This window comes from Malurus melanocephalus, unplaced genomic scaffold (assembly GCF_030028575.1).
Source record: "Malurus melanocephalus ecotype Western Australia unplaced genomic scaffold, MMel_1.1 scaffold_42, whole genome shotgun sequence".
Taxonomy (NCBI): domain Eukaryota; kingdom Metazoa; phylum Chordata; class Aves; order Passeriformes; family Maluridae; genus Malurus; species Malurus melanocephalus.
Window position 1 is genome coordinate 3337438 of NW_026623274.1, and position 18749 is coordinate 3356186.

Sequence of the window (18749 nt, forward strand, 5' to 3'; positions counted from 1 at the left end):
TYGGTCTTTGGCATGGCCATCATCAGCTTGGCTGGCAGGGAGAGAGGACTGGGGGATCCCAGGTATGCTGGGAAACCAGAGGAGCATTCCAGGCTGARGGATTTTGGCTGCAGCAATGGGACAGGTACAAGTGACCCCCCAGGAGATCCTGAGGCAGAGCTCAGCCTCCGTGACTGGTCGCACTTACCAGGCTGTCTACCTGCTTGGTGATGCTCTCCCCCGGGGATGGCTGCAGGCAGGAGCAAGGACAGGGTGAGAAAAAGGCAAGTGAGAGATGAGAGATTGAGAGAGAGACACCCACACACGGAGCAGGGGCCAGGGTCAAAAGTTCCCCATGGCTATTTCTGGTGCTTCCTAGAAATGCACCACAGTCCCATTTCCTTCCCTGCCTGCCAACACGTCCGCTCCTCCTACAGGTCGGGAATCCCCCAAAACCCAAGAGCAGAGCTGGGATACTCAGGTACCAAGGATGCTGCCATCCTGTCTCTCAGCCACCACCACTGCCACTTGACCACTGTTGCCAATGGGAAGCATTGGCTGAACCCAGAGTCCGCTCCATGATGGGCACCTGGTGCCCCTCACATCTCTGCAATTCCAGATGGATCCTCCATGGTCAAACCTTACAGTTGGGAAGTAAACAAGAGGGCAAGCCCAGTGCAGTCCCACACCCAGACTGGGCACTAGCCACCAGCAGGACCAGCTCCCTRAGATAAGCCTGATCCCACAGGACCAGCGGAGAACCCCAGTGGGAGCAGAGCCATAGATATTCAAAACATGGGAAAATTTGATGACATGTCATTGGAGAGAGCTCTGAAATRAGGCTGGGGACAGAAATTAACTTCCTGGGGTGGGGGAGAGTGTCTGGACCCCAAATACAGCAAGCAGGGGAGAGAACTCTGTCTGGGGATGGCGGTTGTGGTGCCCAGGGGTGGCACAGCAAAAGGACCCAGCTGGGTGGTTTGTGGGAGTCTTGGGACCAGGAGGATGGAGGTGACCCCAAAAACCAGGCTGCTCTATACTTGGCAGCAGGGCCAGAACAGACATTTCCATCCACGGGACAGGGCAAACCCCTTTCAATTTCCTCCCAAAGCCACAGTAACGGTCCCAGCTCAAAGCCAACACATTTTTGCTGTCGATAAGTGCCCAAGAAGGTTGGCAGGGGCGGGGGGTRCAGGCAGAGATTAAACCCAGGGCAGATAACCACCGTGGGGCCCCAGGGCAGGCAGCATGCTCCACTGCTACCCCATGCCCTTACCCACTTGGGCTCCTGTGCTGCCCTCACGAGCTTGCAGGTGGTCATCTCCTACAGTCACTTTTCAGGTGAGACCCCTGCCCAGCTATGGGGTGCCCAGCCCAGGGCCCCATGTGAGGCATGGATACTGCAGCACTGCCAGGCTGCCGAGCCTGAGCTGAAACCCTGCCAGGGCCTCCTCTCCCCGGCGCCTGCCCCAGCAAGCCTTGGCACACGTCTGGAGCAAAAAGGAAGGGCTGCTGCACCGGCCCCAGGCTATGCCAGTCTCCCTGCTGCCACGTGCCTGCTCTGCCTGCTGCCACAGGCATGGCCTGGCTGGGGACCGGGCAGGGGAGCTGCTCTGCTGCCAAGATGCTGCCTGGTAGGCACCATGGTGTCATGCTCCCCAAACCTCTTGCCTGGCCGTGGATCTGCTCCAGGTGACATCCCAGTGCCCTGTTACCCGCAGAGCCCAGTCATGGCCTGGAGCAGTGTGGCAAAGGGCAGTGGCTGTCTGCCCAGCACCYGACACCCGCCCTCCCCAGGACAGGSTGAACGGAGATGGTGTGTCCAGCTGTTCTCCTGGTGTCCAGAGAGGACATGGTGGGAAGGGCCGTGCGTTGCCCTGGCCCCAGCAGATCATTAAAGGTCCCCAGGAGAGACAAAAGCAGAGGGTGACAATAGCAAGAGCTGCAAATGCACGGCCTTGGGYGCCTCGAGCCAAAGGCACATCTGGTACAGCCATCACCGGGTGTGCAAGAAACGGCCCCGGCCTTGGCTAGAGAGGGAAGGCCCTCTGCGCCAGGGGACCCCAGAGCCCTGGATAGTCACGTCCTATCTGCCTGTCCCTCTCAGCAGCCCTGAAAGCCCCTCTTCCCTGATAGCTGCAGCTCCAGGAGTCCCATGATGGCTGGGYTGCTCCAACTTGTGCTGCTCAGCTGTGGGATACCCTTCAGCCATCAGTGGTGGAGGGTACAGCATGGAAATGGGGGGTGCCCTTASCCCCAGCTCAGGACCCCTGCGGTTTTGAGGGAGAAAGACTCACATCCTGAAGCCCCTGGACAGAGAAAGTCCCACACCCAGAGCAAGATGCTGTAGCACCCCCAGAGCCCTGGCTGTCACCCATGGCTCACACTGGAGGTGTCACTTACCAGCTCATAGTTGACAGTGGGGGAGCAGGGGGTCACAGCCTGCAAGAAAGAAGAGGAGAGCCAGGATTAGTCCCTGAAGCACCCTGTCCAACATAGGGCATGGGAAGGGACTGGAACGTGTCATTCATCCCCCACCCACCCTACAGGGAAAACAGCACCCACCCAAGTGAGTGACGGGGGCACCCATGGTCCTGCCACACCAGGCAGGAACACAGCACGAATCCCAAGGTCAAGGCTGGCTCCCTGGGAAGGGGAGTGGGCTCAGGGCCATGGCAGCTGTGCCATTTGTCCTTGGCCAGGGAGCCAGGACAGCCCCAGCCAGGGTGGGCACGGCGGGCACAGCACAGTATGGCACAGGGCAAACGCTTGATGCCAAGAGCAGCTCCTGGAACAAACCCCAGCCCAGCCTCGTGAGCTCCTGCAGCCGCCAGCTGAACAGCCCGGCTATTGTTACCTTAATTACCAGCGGCAATTACTGACAATTAACCTTGGGTTTTGCGTGCACCCCAGTCCGCTGGGAAGCAGCAGCATGCCAGGGTGGGAGAGGCAGYGCCTCATCGGTGCTGGGGCAGTGAGAACAGGCACTCCAGCCCTGTGGTGATTTGGGGCACCTTGTCCTCTACAAAACCCACCAGGAGCAGTGACCCCTGGGCAGCCATCCCCTGCCCCGTCCCAGGATGGAGCCAAGACAGCAAACACTTCTCAGGGGTCGGTCGCCAACCAGGGCAGTATGGGTACACACTCTGCTCCTCCTGCCCCAGGCCGTAAAAAGAATTTGCCCCCAGCACCCCACTTGGTGCACCCATATCCCATCCCATGCTGGTGCCCAGAGGGTGATGCCCAGTGTCTGCTCCCCTCCCCGGCTGCCAGTCTGTTCCCATCCYTTCTAGCTGTTTTCTTCAGGGGCTCCTCCTCCTCCTGCTCCCTTCCCCTGCGCATTATTATTATGATTTTATTCTAATGCAGAAACGCTTCCATAAAAGGCCCCTTTCCCTGCCCCGCGGTGCTGGCCCAGCGCCAGCCTCCCTGGAATGTTCTCCGGCAGCGAGCCGCTGCTGCGGACGGAGCTGACGAGGGTTGTGCMGTACCCTGCACCGTGCCCCGCACACCGTCGTGCTCTTCCTCTGGGGATGCTCAACAAACACCCCTGGCCCCCGCCCAGCCCCAGCTAAAGGGCCAGAGTTGGGGGGAGATGCACAKCTCCCCCACCACGGGACACGCTGGTCCCACAGCCAGGTACAGTCCATGCCCAGCCCTCCTCTGCTGTTGGCATGAGGAAGTTTGCAGGACCTCTGGCTGGAAAAGGGAAAAAATTGGGGTGCCTGTGGTCGTGTTTTCCTTCCCCTTGAGAATCTCTGAAGTTTAATATGGGTTTGTGCTCACCCAACGCCACTCTTGCCATGCACAGGAGACACCAGTCCAAGCTGTATGGCACTCTCTCACCCCAGAAAGGCAGTTTTATGAGGACTGCAGGAACGTAAAGCTGTTTTCAGCTTCCATCCCTCTCCCAAATTTGGCTCAAAAATGCCCCCAGTTCAAGGAGAAGAAGGAAGACGCTGTCCCAGACAATKGACTCCTCCCTAGGGAAGTTCAGTTCCTGACCAAGAGGTGCAGGAGCACCCCTCCTGCCCCACGGGACCACGAGAGTATCACTCCATACAGGACTGCAGCCACCCCGGGAACAGCCACTACCTCTGTCCTCAGGGATTCCCGCATCCCTCAGTGCAGGGAGGAGTGGGAAAGGCAGGGAGACCTGCACACCCCTGGTCCAGGCTTCGCTTTGCCGTGGCAGACACAGCGGCCTTTCTTCTCCCCTCACCGGTGTTTGCATTCCTGCCGGCTGGCCCCCGCCGCCGACCCCGCCGCCCGGCAGCCCTGCCCAGGAATGCGAGGAACGAGGCGCAGCAGGGCTGCCGCCCACCCCACAGCCCCCCACGGCCCCCCACCCGCCCACTCGGCCCCCCAGGTCGAGCAACAGCCCCATCCCTCCCAGCAGTCACATCCCACTGCAAGCTGCTGCCTCCAGACCGGAGYTTTGCAGAGCAGAAAAATCAGTTTCCCGGCAAATGAGGCCCCGTGGCCACGAGTGATGGGACTCTCTGATGTCTCATAAAGGGCCGGGCACACCCTGCAGCCTTCCGCTGGAAAGTGATGATGGGCTCCCTCGCTCATCACCAGCTGTCATTACACCGAGAGAAACTCGACACCCTTGACATGTCCAAGCCCAGAAATCAACACCTGGCTGGCAAACCCCTGGCAGTCTCTGGCCACACCGACACAGCACAGWGTAGCTCAGGAGATGCCTCTTCCACCTAACCCTTCCAGCTGCAGCTCAGGGGCTGACCTCTGCACCACAGATCCCTGACAGGACTTCGGCACCATTTCACAAGAACTGAGAGAGGCTGGAGGAATGCAGACATCCACATCATACCCGGGGATGAGACACCTCAGAGCCTTCTCCATGCTGCAACCAGCGTTCACACCTCGCTCCCTCAGCACCTCCTTCCTCTCCCTCCTCCTCCCTCAGTAAAACAACCTTGCACCCGTGGAAGGGCACAGGGCCACTGCCAGGTGCTGCTCCAGCGGAGCATCCCCGGGCGGTGTAGCCCCAACCTGCAAGATGCCAGCAAGGCTGGGGGAAAACAAACCTCCATGGAGAGGCCCTGCGATTCAGGAACGGGCTGGATCAGCGYAGTACTGGGTGTGCTGGGGTCTGCCCAGCTGGGCTGCTGGAGCCGGGCGAGCACTGGCCCACAGCCCACAGCATGGCCCATCCGGCTGCCGGTGGGTGATCCAGGCCCATCTCTGACGCATATCCCTTTCTTTGGGTGGCGGTTTTTGTTTTTCCCTTCCCCAGGAGCTCCGATAAACATTCCGGAGCCGGACGATATCCGGACTGGTGCTGACCCTTACTGTGCCAGGAGCAGATGCAGCACTAGCAGTCACAGCCCTCACACAGACCCTAGCACAACAGAGACACTTTCCACAGCCAGGCACTGAGATGTTGGCAAGCCAGCCCAGCTGGTGTGGCTGGAGCAGGACACACAGGCTGTCAAAAAGGACACTGGCATCCCAGATGCTCCAAAAGCAAGYTGGCATTAGGCAGACCCCCATGGCCCCACTACTCAGAAAGAATGTGACCCTTCTCCCTCCAGCCCAGGAAGCGGTTCCCCTGCCCAAGCCACCCTGCAGCTGTCAAAGAGGAATGTGACACAGTGGCCACACTGGCATCCCACGGGACAATGCTAGGGCAGCATAAATGCCAGCTTAGCTCATGTGACCCCACCTCATGGGTCCCACACCACCCCATGAGGGACCACTTCCTCCCAGGCAAGTTCATCTCAGTTCTTGTCACCTACATCCCAGCTGGGCTGCAAATCACCGCCCCATGCACCCACAACTCTCCGCTCTCCCTGAGACCCTGCTTTAAGCAAGGGGGGTCGAAGGGACAGCCCCAGACTACAGCAACTTCCCCAGCCATCCCCAGAGCCCTTCCCCTCCTCACCAGTCCCTCCAGCCCAGCCACAGCCACCAAGCCCGGCTGAGCCCTCTCTTAGCCACAGCGGGCACCATTGGGCACCTCACAGCAGAAGACACTTCCAGGGGACAGGCTGGCACCATCAAATTGGGGTTGTTGGTGAAGGTTTTTCCCTCTACAGCACCTCTGCTCCCCCATTCCCAGTGTGGCCAGCTGCAGCATCCTTCTCCCCTGCCAAGCACAAGAAACCATGGRGTCTGTGCTCTGGTCACCCCTCTGCCCTGCACAGAGGTGAGGTACCCTCTGCACACACCACGTGCTGGCTGCTCCTGCCCTCACATTTTTTGCAGCTCTGGCAAAACTCCTGTTTATGCAACATGTCCCCGGCGGGAGGACGGCATGTTTCCATGCACGCCCGCTCCCCCCCCATCCCAGCTCCACCCTGCCCAGCACAGCCACGGTGCGTGAGGCACAGGGCAGACACACAGAGCCCCGGACCTCCGGCATGGGGGTGCCTGGGAGGGAGCAGCACCCCATGCACCACACAGCCCCTCTCTGCACCCATCAGTACCCAGGAGTGCTGCTTTTGGGAATTCTCCCTTCGGGTGGGGTAACTGGCAGATGCGCCGAAGGGCAGGGGAGCGGCTTGGCCAGCGGCTCAGGGTGAGTCAGACTGGGCTGATGCTGGGGCACGGAGGTCTCACCGCTCCCAGGCTCTCCTCCAAGCATCCYCAGCCCGCCCTGCAGCTGGGTCAGGGACTGTCACTGTCCCATCCCCTCCACACATGGATGCCTGGACAGTGCCCATGCCAGCATGGAGGCCACCAAGTCCGTCCTGCCCCGGCATTGCCCAAGGGATGCTGGAGGCACCAGGGAGGGTACCACAGGGCAAAGMGCCACCCAGGGATGCCCCCCAATCTGGGACAAACGCTATCTCCTCTGTCTCTCCCTTGGAATGCCGATGAGGAGCCGCCCTGTGGCCCATCCCCGCCAGGAAGGCGGCAGCAGGACCAGGACAGAGGTTACCCGGTACACACAGCCCTGCAAAGCAGGSATGAAATGCCACAGGGGACACCAGCCATTCCACCCCACAGTGGCTGTGGGGGGCACCACTGGCACTCTGGGACACACGGCGCACTGGGAGGATGATGGCCCGCAGGAGCCCACGGCTGGCCTGGCCAGCAGCCCTGGCACAGGGATATAGGACAGGACAGGACAAACAACACACAGAGAAGCTTCAAGGGGTTGCAATGGAGGCAGCTGCACCAAAATAGCCCTGGTTTCAACCCAAATAAGGGCAGGTCCCGGCTCCGGGGCGGTTTGAGCAATCAGCCCTAGTGCTGCCAAGTGCAGATGAGGGAAAGGGGGAGTAGGTAGCATCCCTGACCCCGTCTGGGGAGGAAAGGGTGTTTTGGGGGGTCAGGAGAGGGCAGAGATGCCTCTGCATGACCAAGACAGGGACTGTCCCTACTTTGCTTGCAGGAACTGGCTCGGCACAGGGCCGGCTACAGACAGGGATGTGCTGTGCTCCAGTGCCTAAAAAGGCAACATCTGGAGGCAGCAGGTCTGGATCCAGCCCCGCGGGCCAGCACGCGCCTGCCTGGCTCTGGCCCCGCAGCCCCAGCCCTGCCCTGCTCTGCCACCAGTACCACCCATGTGTGCTGCCACCCCCCTGTGGGGACACCCCTCAACCCAGTCCCATGGGGACCCCACAACCAGCCTAAGGGAGAGCATGGGGTCACAGCCCCCCTGTACACCAGCCTTCCCCAAGAGAAAGTACCAGGATCTCCCCATACCCTCACCAACTCCCCGAAGCCAAACCAGCCACCAGGATCAGCCAGGGAGCAGCTCCCGCACCAGGGACCGACCAGGAACAGTCACTCTGGGACTGGCTGGGACAGACTCTGATGCAGGGGCTTTCACCAGGACTGGTCCATAAGCAGGTTCTTACACTGGACTGGTCAATGCATGGATGCTTCCAAGAGCTTGGACAGCAACTGGATTCACATCTGGGCTTGGTCTGTGCATGGATTCTCACCAGAGATTGGTAAATGCATGGATTGTCACACAGCATTGGCCAGCACAGGGATTCTCACATGGGATTAATCACTCCACAGATTCTCCCTTAGGGTTGGTCAACCCATGGATTCTGACAGGCAATTGGTCAGAGCACTGATTCTCATGCAGGATTGGTCAGAGCAGTGATTCCCACACAGGACTGGCCAGGGCACAGATTCCCACAGGAGACCAATCAACAGCTGGATTCTGACATGGCACTGGAGCACAGGCACTCCTGTGGGACTGGTCAGCACACCAACCTGTGAGCAGGCTGTGTCCCACCCTGAGCCCAATGCGGGAGCCTTCCCGCAGATCCCACAGSTTTGGGTTGCCTCCCATCAGGGGCACCTGCCAGCACCATGGGTCTGAGAGCCACCTCAAGGGGTGGTTAAGATGCCAGAATAAGCCCTGGCTGCCCCAGGGGGTCTTTGGCCCCCGGTACTGAGCCCAGGGACTCTGCTTGTGAGAGAAAGGTCCAAGGTGGATGGAGACTGGAGTCACTGCTGTGTCCTCACCCTGTGCAACAGAGCTGAAAACACMGCAGTGAAACCGAAATGCTGAGCAGCACCTCCAAATCTGGTGTACCCTCATCAATAGTGTTGAGAAGATGAGAGAATAGGAGGAAGAAGCAGAGATGAAAATGCTGCCCTCTGYCCAGGAGTTGTGCTGTGGGGCTGCTCTTCTCCCTTGTGTCCCAACACTCAGCAGGGACGCTCCAGTGCTGATCAGGGACTGCTGGCATTGTGACTGGATAGCCCAGYATCCACCCCAGGGATGGGCTGCACRAGGTCAGGGACCAGATAAAGGCAAAGCAAGCAGGAAGGTGGCCCTGGACAGGGGCAAACAGACCCCCAAGTCGGGACCCCAAAAGGGGGGTTGAGGGTGTGCAGCCCCAAGGCCCAGCACCCTGCCCAGGGCCAGAAGGATCACTAATCAAGAGGCTTCATTAGAGAGGGTGAGAGGTGGAGGCTCATTTTCTACAGATCCACTTGCCCTGGGGGTAGCTTCAGACTCCAGACAGGACACACGTTGTCGTCCCACTGTAGGAACAAGAGATGCCTGCTTGGTTGCCCCCCTAAACCCCCAGACTCAAGTGCCTTGAGTACCCGGGGGGCACAGCCACTGTCACCCCACTGTCCCTGCCAGCTGTCCCGCACACACCGGGGGTCACCGGTCCCGCACCAGGGCTGACACCAGTGCCGAGCGGGCTCGGGCACCCGGGAACGGAGCACTTCTCTTTTTTTCCTTGTTTTCCCCTTAAACCYAAGCGGGCTGATGCCTCCCTCGCTCAGCCGTTTCCTCTCCCAGAAGCACAGCCCAAAAACATCTGCGCCGGGACCTGCCCTGACGGAGTTAACCCTCTGCGGGCCCGGCGGCGCCGAGGGGCCGGGGATCCCTGCCCGGGGGGGCGGCGGGGGGGGCYGGCACCCGCCGGGGCTGCCTCGCCACTCATTAACCCGCAGTTTAACCATTGACGGTGCCGCCGCACAGGGGGCTTAACCCGTGGGCTGCCAGAGTGTCCCGGCCCAGTGCAGCCCCCCACCGCGTCCCTCCCGCGGGGGTTACAGGCGCCCGGCATCGCCTCCCCCCGGCTGCGGGGCGGGAGCGGGGTGCAGGGGGCGGACCCCGCTTTCCCGCGCACTCCTCGCTCCACGGGGACGTGTCCCTACGCACTTCGGAGGGGGGGAGGGACGCAAACCCCAGCGCCCGTGTGTCCCCCCTCCGCGGAACCCTGAGACTCACCGGCCCCGGCCAGGCGGGGAGAGGGGTACGGGGGGCACGGCCCCCGGAGCCGCTCACAGGTCCCAGCCGGCAGCAAACCGGCCCTCATCCCCTGCCCCAGCCCTCCTCCCGGCGAGCACCGTATCGCCCCTTCAAGCACCCCCGCACCCCGAGACTGCCTGTGGTGACCGACAACTGCGGACCCCCAAACACGGGGGGCAGCACCCCCTGATCCACGCACCATCCCTTCACCGCTYGGATATCACGCGTGGCCCCCGCCCCCTGGAGAGATGACACCCCCTCCAGCACCCCCCGTCCCGGGGGCCTGGGGACCCCCGCTCCCTCGCCGCTCGCCCGTACCTGGTTCATGACGCTCCCGAAATCCATCCGGGGTCTCTCCTGCCTACATCCGAGAGGGACGGCACCGCAGCCTCACCTGGCCCGGGGGGCGCGGGGGGCGGCCGGAGGGGCCGCGGGGGGCAGGCGGGAACCCGGCGTCGCCCGGGCGGGCAGGAGTGAAGGCAGACTGCAGGCAGAGCCCCCCTCCCTCCCCGGGCCAAGCCTGGAGAAGGAAGGAAGGAAGGAGGGAGGGAGGAGGGAGGGGAGGGAAGAAGGGGGAGAGCCGAAGGGTTTCGCTCCCCACAAGCGGGACCCCGGCGATGGAGGGGCGCAGGGAGGTCCCGCCGGCTCCCCGCTCCCCTCCGCACCCCCGGGGCGGCCGGGGGCTGGGGACCCCGGGGGCGCTGGCCCCGGCTCTGGGGAGGAATGGGGTCCCGGTCGACTTTTTCCACCACTCCCCTCCCTTCTCTCGCTTCTTCTCCCTCTTTCTTCTCTTCCCTCTCCCCAGCTGCACGGCGCGCTCCAAGTCCGGCCCCGCTCCGCTCCCCTCGCCTCCCCCAAAAACGCCCTTAAAGGCAACCGGGAGCCTGACTCGAGCAGTTCGCCCTGAGGTAGGGGCACCGGCAGGTGGGCAGAATTACCCCCCCCCCCCAAAAAAAAAACAATTACCCCTCCCACACCTCCGCCGCCTCCCCCTTCAAAGCTCCTCGGACCCGGTGCGGAGGGGCCGCAGCGGGCAGCGGGGTGCAGCGGGGTCGGGGCCTTATCGCCCCGTGTGACGCCACCAGCGTCCCTGTGCCCTTGGCGGGGGGGGTGGCAGGGACCGGTGTGTGGGGCCCTGCTTGGGGCCTGCCTGGCACCCCCTGGCACAACCTGGTGTCCCCCCGCCATATGCGGGACCAAGCGCCCGACTAATGGTCCTTGGGTGTCCCAGACCCCCAGTGTTGGTGAGGATGTGAAGATTTAGCAGCCCACCTCTCAACTAAAAATCAAAGCCTAAATGCTGGAAAAGCCCCGTCTGTCCCTCAGCACGTGATGTCACGTCAGTCCCCCCTCACTTGTCCCAAACCTGGAGTGTGCCCAGCATCCCCCTGGCCTTCCTCCTGTCTCCCTCCTCCTCCTCCTCCTCCGGGGGCTGCATGTCGATGGATGGAGCCCTAGTCTCCCTGGCTGCCCCCGGGGCAACCCAGCCCCAGGCCTGCTGTACAAGCAAGTGCTCARTGCCAGGAGACCCCACAGCAAAGAGGGGAAGCCCACCAGCAGCGGCCCAGAGMGTGGCGAGCTGGCCAAGGGAGGCGGCGAGCCAGGCACTCAGCCCAGTGCTGTTGACATTTTCTCACCCAACGCCTCCCCGTTCCTGTTTGCATTTCCGTCCTCAAGCCCTGGGCTCAGCCAAAAGGCTGGAACTGGCTYTGCTGGAGCGGTGCAGGACCCCACCACCCCTCCTACCTTGCCACCCCCCTCAAAAGTCACCAGGGAGGGGTTTGTGGTAAGGGGTTCTCCCTTTGTCCTCCTCCAAGTGCCTCTAAGGGACACCACCCCTGTGAGTACRCTTCAGTTCCCAGAGATCTTTCCCAGCCCCTCCATGCCTCAGTTTCCACAGCAATCCAACAGTGCCATGGGATGGGAGTACCAAAATGACCCTTCATGCTGCCAAGGACAAAGCGACAGAGCCAAACATCGCTGGAGGGCATCTCCTCACCTCCCTCCCAAAGCAAGCACCAGCCAGCCCCTCTGCCTTCCCCAGCACCCAACAGCACAGGGYTGGATCCCAACAGCCACCACTCTAGGGACAAAACCCCACAGCCAGGGTCCACTGACAACCCTAAACAAGTCCCACCAATACCGCAGCCCACAAAAAACAAGCATCCCAAAAAGATGGGAGTGCTGTAACAAGGATGGAGGGGCAATGAACATCCGGTACGAGCAGAGCACAACAAGGACCCCAGCTCAGCTCCAGCACAGACCCCTGCACAGGCCCCAGAGCCCTCAGGAGGCAGCCACAGGATGGCTCCCAGACCCTGGGAAATATTAGCAGCGGAAGAGCTGGGGCCAGATGGGAAAGYATCAGCAACTGAACGGGATGGAAATGAGTGGGTGAGCGAAGGGCAGTGATAGTACGTCCCTGTCCCCATCCCAGGGGCAGTGACAGGAGCTGTCCCCTGGGGACATCATGTGTCCCTTTCACAGGACACGGCCACAGAAGTCCTGACAACATCCTTGAACTACAACCGCCAAAGTACGTCCTGGAGCCATCGGGTCAAAGTGCCAGTGGGAACAGGTCCAGCAGTTTGCAAAGTGGYTCCAGTGACAGGGTCCTCCCAGTCCCCCCAGACAACGCCATGCATGACACAGCTCCTCTGTGACCCTTGAGAATCACAGCTGCATCGCATGTACATCCACATGTTTGTGGAACAAAGGCAACCTGGGGACCAGGCACCCAGGTGCAGTTTATCTCCAGAGATGAAAGCAAAAGGGGATAAGCCCCAGTGCAGGGCCCGTAGAGCCCTTCTTGAGCCAGACTTTTCAGCTGTTTTGGGATCAGTGCCACCTTTTGGAGGGTCCTGGGAGCTCCCAGGGACCCAGCACCCTTCCCAGGGCAGGTCTCAGGAGGGGTGGCCATGGGGAATGCAAACTGGTCTGAGAAGGGAGAAAATCAGTGGGAAATGAGGCATACCTGAACCCTGCTTCCCACCACACCAGGGCTCTGGAAAGATGGATGCAGCCCTGGGAGATGCCAAACAGGGAGGCTGGTGGTCTTCACTGCCTCATCTGACACCTCCCAGGCCAGTCCTTGCCAGTGCTCACCATTGCAGTGAGCGTGGCCAGTCTCAGCATCCCCTCTCCCCTGCCCACCCTCTCCACACAGCACCCCGAGGGTGCAGAGAAGGGCCCCCAGTCCTGCAAGCAGCCGAGCCGGCCCCCCACCAGAGCTGAGAGGCCGAATATTTGGGCAGTGACGTAACAAAGGGGAAAAAGGAAAGAGGCAGGGAAAAAAAAAAAACCCAAAACCCCCTCCAGGACCTGCTGCACAAACACGACCTGGCACAGCACTGGGGTAGGGCTGATCCCCACAGCCCCCCACCCTTCCAGCCCCACTGGGSCCGTGCAGGGTCAAGGACAAATTCCTGCACTATTCCTTCCCCCCCCCACCCCCGCCCCGCCCACTCTGTTGTGGAGACCAGGGGTGTTGCTAATTACCTGTGCCAAACACCGGGGGGATGGCTTTGAACGGGGGCASCGGGGACAGGGACCGGACGGGCAGCTCCCGTGTGACCAGTACGTCATCCCCTCAACAGCACTGGGAGGAGGCAGAGTGGCTGGGGCAGGGAGCAGGGACCGAACAGCCACRAAGTCCCATGACAAGAGCCTGCCACAGCTGGAACGTGGATGTCYCCTCCTTGCAGCCCGTGTTCCTGGCACAGCCACCGGGAACCTGCAGTACACCACCTGGCCATGCCCCCCAACGCTGCCTGGGCCCCTGGCCACTGCATGGCTGCAGGGTGCCCATCACCCAGAGCCAAGCCTGCCCAGAAGTGTCCAACAGCTCCCTGCCTCATTCTACCCTCCTAGTTCTGACTGGTTTTACAAGCGGGGATATCCCGAGCGCCAGCTGAGGGGTGGCATGTCCCTTCACCACCATCACCACCACCCACCCTGCCGTGGGTCCTAGAGCGTCCCTTCACCACCAAGGGCCCGTCAACGCCGCGGGCACTGCGAGCGATTGCTCTGGCCGGGACATGCCTCGCTGCCTGGCCCTGGCTCTGCTCCAGCCCCCGGTTTAATGATGGACAAACCCACCCCCCCGGAGTCCCATCGCAGGGGGCACTTGAAAAACAAGCCAGGCCTGGCACCAGGCCAGCGGGGATAGATGGCAGTGACCTGGGAGCACATGCATGTGACCACCCGCCTGTGTGCGAGCGTGCTCGTGCACACAGATGGATGTTCTTGCACACAGATGGATGTTCTTGCACACACAGATAGATGTTCTTGCACTCACAGATAGATGTTCTTGCACACAGATAGATGTTCTTGCACACAGAGATGGATGTTCTTGCAAACACAGATGGATGTTCTTGCACACACGTGTATTTCCCTGCAGCTCATGCGCTCATGCACCCATTTGTGAGCACACAGTCGTGCACTCACACACACGTGTTCACATACACGGTACACACACACACACGTGGCCCAGCAGCCTGGCATGGCTCCAGCGCACTCTTTCAGCTCCCCAAGAGGCACTGGGGGACAGCCCCTAGACCCGTTGGCCCCTTGCTATGTGATGTGCCTCAGTTTCYCCTCTTGGCACAGCCCAGCACCCCCACTCCCCCAGCACCAGCGGGCCCCGGTGTGGCAGGGGCGAGCAGGGCAGGCTGGAGCCTCTCCAGGCCCAGGGGCTGGCACAGGCGCCATTTCCCAGAACCAAGCACCAGCGATGGCCAGCCGATTCGGCAGCCAAACACCACAGCGCTCCCTGTCCCCCAGCCAAACCACCCGTCACGGGGCCAGCTCCCACTACGGGAAGCTGCATCGTCCCCCATCTYTTCTCAGCCTCTCTGACCAGCATCAAGGCAAAATCTAGCCACAGTCAGAGTGAAGGCATCCTGGGGGGGTGGGAACACTCCCAGGATATCTCTTGGTTTGGGACATGCCTGCATGGCCCCACTSCTCAGAGCATCCTCAGTCAGGGGARCAGTGTCACCACCAGATCCTGGYCGTGCCACTRCCGGCACGTGCCAACACAGGGGCTCATCCACGCCTGAACACAGCCCCAGAAGCACTGCACCCCACACCACGTTCCCTGTCTCCCGCTGCCCCCAGGCAGGGCTCTGTGACTCAGTTCCCCCACTTTTGAAAGGAATATACTCCCCCGCGGCTTTGGGCGGGCAGTTTTGGTGCAGGGAGGGAGGGAGGGGGCAGGCTGTGTGTGTCACATACATACCAGTGTCCATCCATCCAACCATSCCTCTTGGAGAGAGGGAGGGATGTTTGCTAAGCAAGGAAAAATCCCTGAGCAAAGGCACAGGGCGCAAGAAGGGCCTTACATGGGCATGGGAACAGTGTTGTGCTTCCCAGTGATGAGTGTGCAGCTGCCCCAGCCCCTCCATAACCACCCACGGGCACTGGACATTCCACCAGCATCTCTGCCACCACAGGGCAGTGGGTTCCACCACTGTCCCYGCACTGTCTTTCGGGCAGGATGGAAACTTGAGGGGTGCAGGTCACAGCCAGGGCACAGTTCTCGCCCTCCATGGTACAGCTCTGCCTGCTCATTGCCTTCTCAGGGAGGTGGTACTCAGCAGCACGCCAAAAGCACTCTGGTGTCCCCATATGTCCTGTTCCCCCCTACCCATATCCCCATCACACCTATGGTATCCCCTGGCACCCTACACTGACTACCAGCAGTACAGCTCTTTACAGGTCACCCACACCACCATCTCACCCTCTCCCCTATACCCAGTCCATTTGAGATTTGTAAGTGGGGCCTCTCCGCCAGCTGAGCCAGGATGCAGCTGGCTGGGAGCTGGCCATGCTGGGGGGCAGAACAAAGAGCTTGAGCGAGTCCCAGAGGGTAAATGTGGGGAGAAAACAGCGACAGTGGCATGGTGGGGCAGACTCCAGGCCAGGACACACCAGAGCCAGGGAACACCAGGACCTCTGCAGCATATCCAGGACAGGAAGAGGAAGCATTGCGGGGTACAGCTGCCAGCACTTTGGGGGTGAGTCCATCTTTCCTCTCCAAAGTATCCTGGAGGTGCAGGGGTTAATATGAGGGACTTCAGGTATACAAGAGGCCATTTTTGCTCCATGCCAAGCCCCCTCCCCACACGAACGCTCCCCCGAGACCCCACAATAACAAGCCGGCGTGTGAGTCAGCTGGCCACTTGCCCGACCGGAGGAGCCCCTCCCTGGGCGCTGGCCCAAAGGAGCTCCGCGGAAGGCCCCTGGCCCTGGCCCCATGCAYGCTCCCCCCAGCAGCACACCCCTYGGCTAGCTGGCCCCACCGAGGGGGCTCCAGCTTCCAGCGAGCGTGGGAAGGGTGATGGAGGCTAATGAAATGCAGCCGGCCGCAAGAGCAAGCCAGGGGCTGCCCCTGCGCACAGCCTGTCCAGATGCCGGGACCCTGGTACGAACCCTGTCTTGGTGCCCAGCCCCTATCAGACACCAGAGAATCCCCACCGGGTGCACACCCAGACACTCATGCTTCTGACAATCCCTCCTGCCTGGAAAGCACTGGCAGATGCTCCCTGCCACCGCCCGCTGCACCGCAGRCATCCCCTCACCACACGCCCCTCTCAGCTCTCCCCACAGCACCACGGCAAGGCCACCTTCTCTGGCTCAGCCCTCCTGCCATCTTTGGCACAGGCTGCCCGGGGTGACACAGGGTCCTGGGGCTGGCAYAGCTCCACTAAACCTCCCAGCCACCTTCGCCCAGCCCGCTCAAGGCCCAGGGTACCCCACAGGCCCCACTTCCCCCAAGAGCCCAGCCAAGGCTCAGTGCTGGGACTGCTGCCAGCGCCTGCCCTGCACCACCACCCAAACCATGGCACCCTGCAAAGCCCAACGTGTGCCCGGCCCCCGGCACAGCACCCCCCCCTTTCCTCTCCTTCCCTGCCCAGCTGGGCACAGGCATGGGCACGGGAACAGGCATGTCCCAGCCTACGCTGCCTGCCTGGGGCATGCCAGCCTCTTCCCGCCCAGGATGCCAGCCCCAGAGACAGCTGGCACACACACCTCCCCAGGGATTGAGAACACAAAGCCTCCCCTGCCCCAGCAGCGCAGTGGCGGGCACCGTGCCCACCTCCAGCTCCTCGGTGAACCTGGGTTGCCRTAGGGTCCCCCTCGGCTGGCACAGCAGCTGGACAGACGGACACCAGCAGGCATCCTCATCTCCACTGTCTCCTGCCAGCAAGATCCGCCCCYGGCCGGGTATCAGCAGAGGTGCTCAGCCTGTGTGCGTGCAGCTGGCAGTGCTCGGCCGTGGCGCCTGGCACGTGGCACCCACGTGCAGCAGCGCTCACCCTGGCAAAGGGCACCCCGCTCCAGGCATTGGGGTACAGATGCCTGCTGGTCCGCTCTGCACCCCAAAACCCAGCCTCGTACACAGACAGGCACGTGCTGTCAGGGACCAGGCAGCAGGATGGCACTGTCATCATCACCCAGCAGTGACACCAGTGCCACCATGAACAGCCGCCAACCCATCTGGGTGCCCATCCAGTGGGGTCAGCTGGCATGGATCATGGCATTCCCCTCTGAATCCCAGCACCCCCAGGCACGATTGGGCACACCTCAGAGCRCTGGCCTTACCTTGGCTTGGCACTTGGTATGGCAGGAGAGCTTGCAGCCTGTGGGAGTGAGAGCGGAGAGAGGGTTAGTGGAGGCAGGAGGGGGAGCAGTGCTGAGGGGCAGTCTGTGGGCACCCCACGTGCTGGGGTAGGCAGGGGGAGCACCCCCCACTGCAGGGCACAGAGCAGCTTGGCACCGGGCACTGGCTGCCAGGATGTGCACATGAGTGCAGGGATGCCCACACCTCACACCCACGTGCACACATTCCGGGTGCCACCAGCACGGCACAGCAGCAGGCACACAGAATGTGGCTCAGGGGCACACACGATGCCAGTGTGCCAGGGAGCGTGCACACGTGCAAGCCCCAGTGCATGGAGGGATATCATGCATGGACAGGTCTCTCGGGGCCTCACACAGACACTGGTGTGGACAAGAGCACCACAGGAGTGCTGCAAGTGCCTGAGCCCCCTCTGTCCGTCCCACGCACRGCTGTTGCATGGAGGGCACGTGCACATGGGCAGTGCAGGCGTGTTTGCCGCTGCTGGGGACACGCAGTTACACAGGGCACTGCTACGCTGCCTGGGCAGCCCTGCAAAGACACGTGTCCCATCCCCAGGGAACACAAGGCTCCCCACACAGCACGGCCCAGGCCACAGCCGCACCCCAGTCCCTGCTCCCCCTTGGGCCTGTTTCCTGCAGCACAGGAAGCCTCATTGTTCCCGTTTCCTCTGTCCGCCCCTCACACGGGGCTCAGTGACACCACACACGTGTGAGGCCTTGCGGCCCTGCCTGTGACCCACTGGGTGCCACGGGCAGCAAGCACAGCTCAGGGGGTGAGCACCCACATGTGTGCACAGATCCACACCCATGTGCACACAGGTGGGGGCCACTGAACACTCACTGCACATGCATGAGCCTGACACATGGCCACATACACATGTGACACTCAAGTGTTTCCGTGGGCCATCCTCGTCTCCCAGTCACGTGCCCACCACAAAGGCACCACGAATACTTTTGCACATGCAGATGTGTGTGCACAGATTGGCACAGGCACACATTCCCACTTTCACATCCTGATGCATGCAGGCACACACACATCCCTGGTGCCCTGACCTCCCTGGCAYGTCCCTGTGCACATGTGTGCCCACAGCCCCAGCTCACCTCTGCAGGTGCTGCCCTGGCGCGTGATGGCCTGCCGGCAGATCCCACATGCCTTCACCTTCTTGAAGCTCGTCATCTTGAAGGTGTGTGCTGGAGGGGCTTCCAGGTCCTGGGGCTGCGGGGAACAGGTGGCTTCATCAGTGGGAACAAGATGGCACCAAGACCCAGGCACTCAGCTCTGACCTGCCCATTTCCCCTGGGCAACAGCTCATCACTCATCCTCCACCCACGCCCCCCGCACCCCTTCACCTGTGACTGTGCCCTCTGCATCCAAGGTACCGGGTACGAGCTACAGGGYASRGGRTASGGGKYAGGGGATAGG

General features: G+C 61.7%; 1 protein-coding gene across 11 annotated transcripts in view; it reads right to left on the reverse strand.

Annotated features, from left to right (window-relative positions):
* Positions 1-18749, reverse strand: part of TNS1 (tensin 1) — a 66129-nt gene that overhangs the window by 40946 nt on the left and 6434 nt on the right. For 7 of the 11 annotated variants that reach the window (XM_057364795.1, XM_057364794.1, XM_057364803.1 and 4 more), the window contains exons 2-5: positions 18428-18542; positions 17288-17325; positions 2383-2421; positions 188-229 (exon numbers count right to left, since the gene is read on the reverse strand). In XM_057364795.1, coding sequence (XP_057220778.1) covers positions 188-229; positions 2383-2421; positions 17288-17325; positions 18428-18542 — 234 coding nt within the window. Of the gene's footprint in view, positions 1-187; positions 230-2382; positions 2422-10000; positions 10585-17287; positions 17326-18427; positions 18543-18749 lie in introns of those variants that run through there. The other 4 variants (XM_057364797.1, XM_057364801.1, XM_057364804.1 and 1 more) reach the window with 4 other exon arrangements.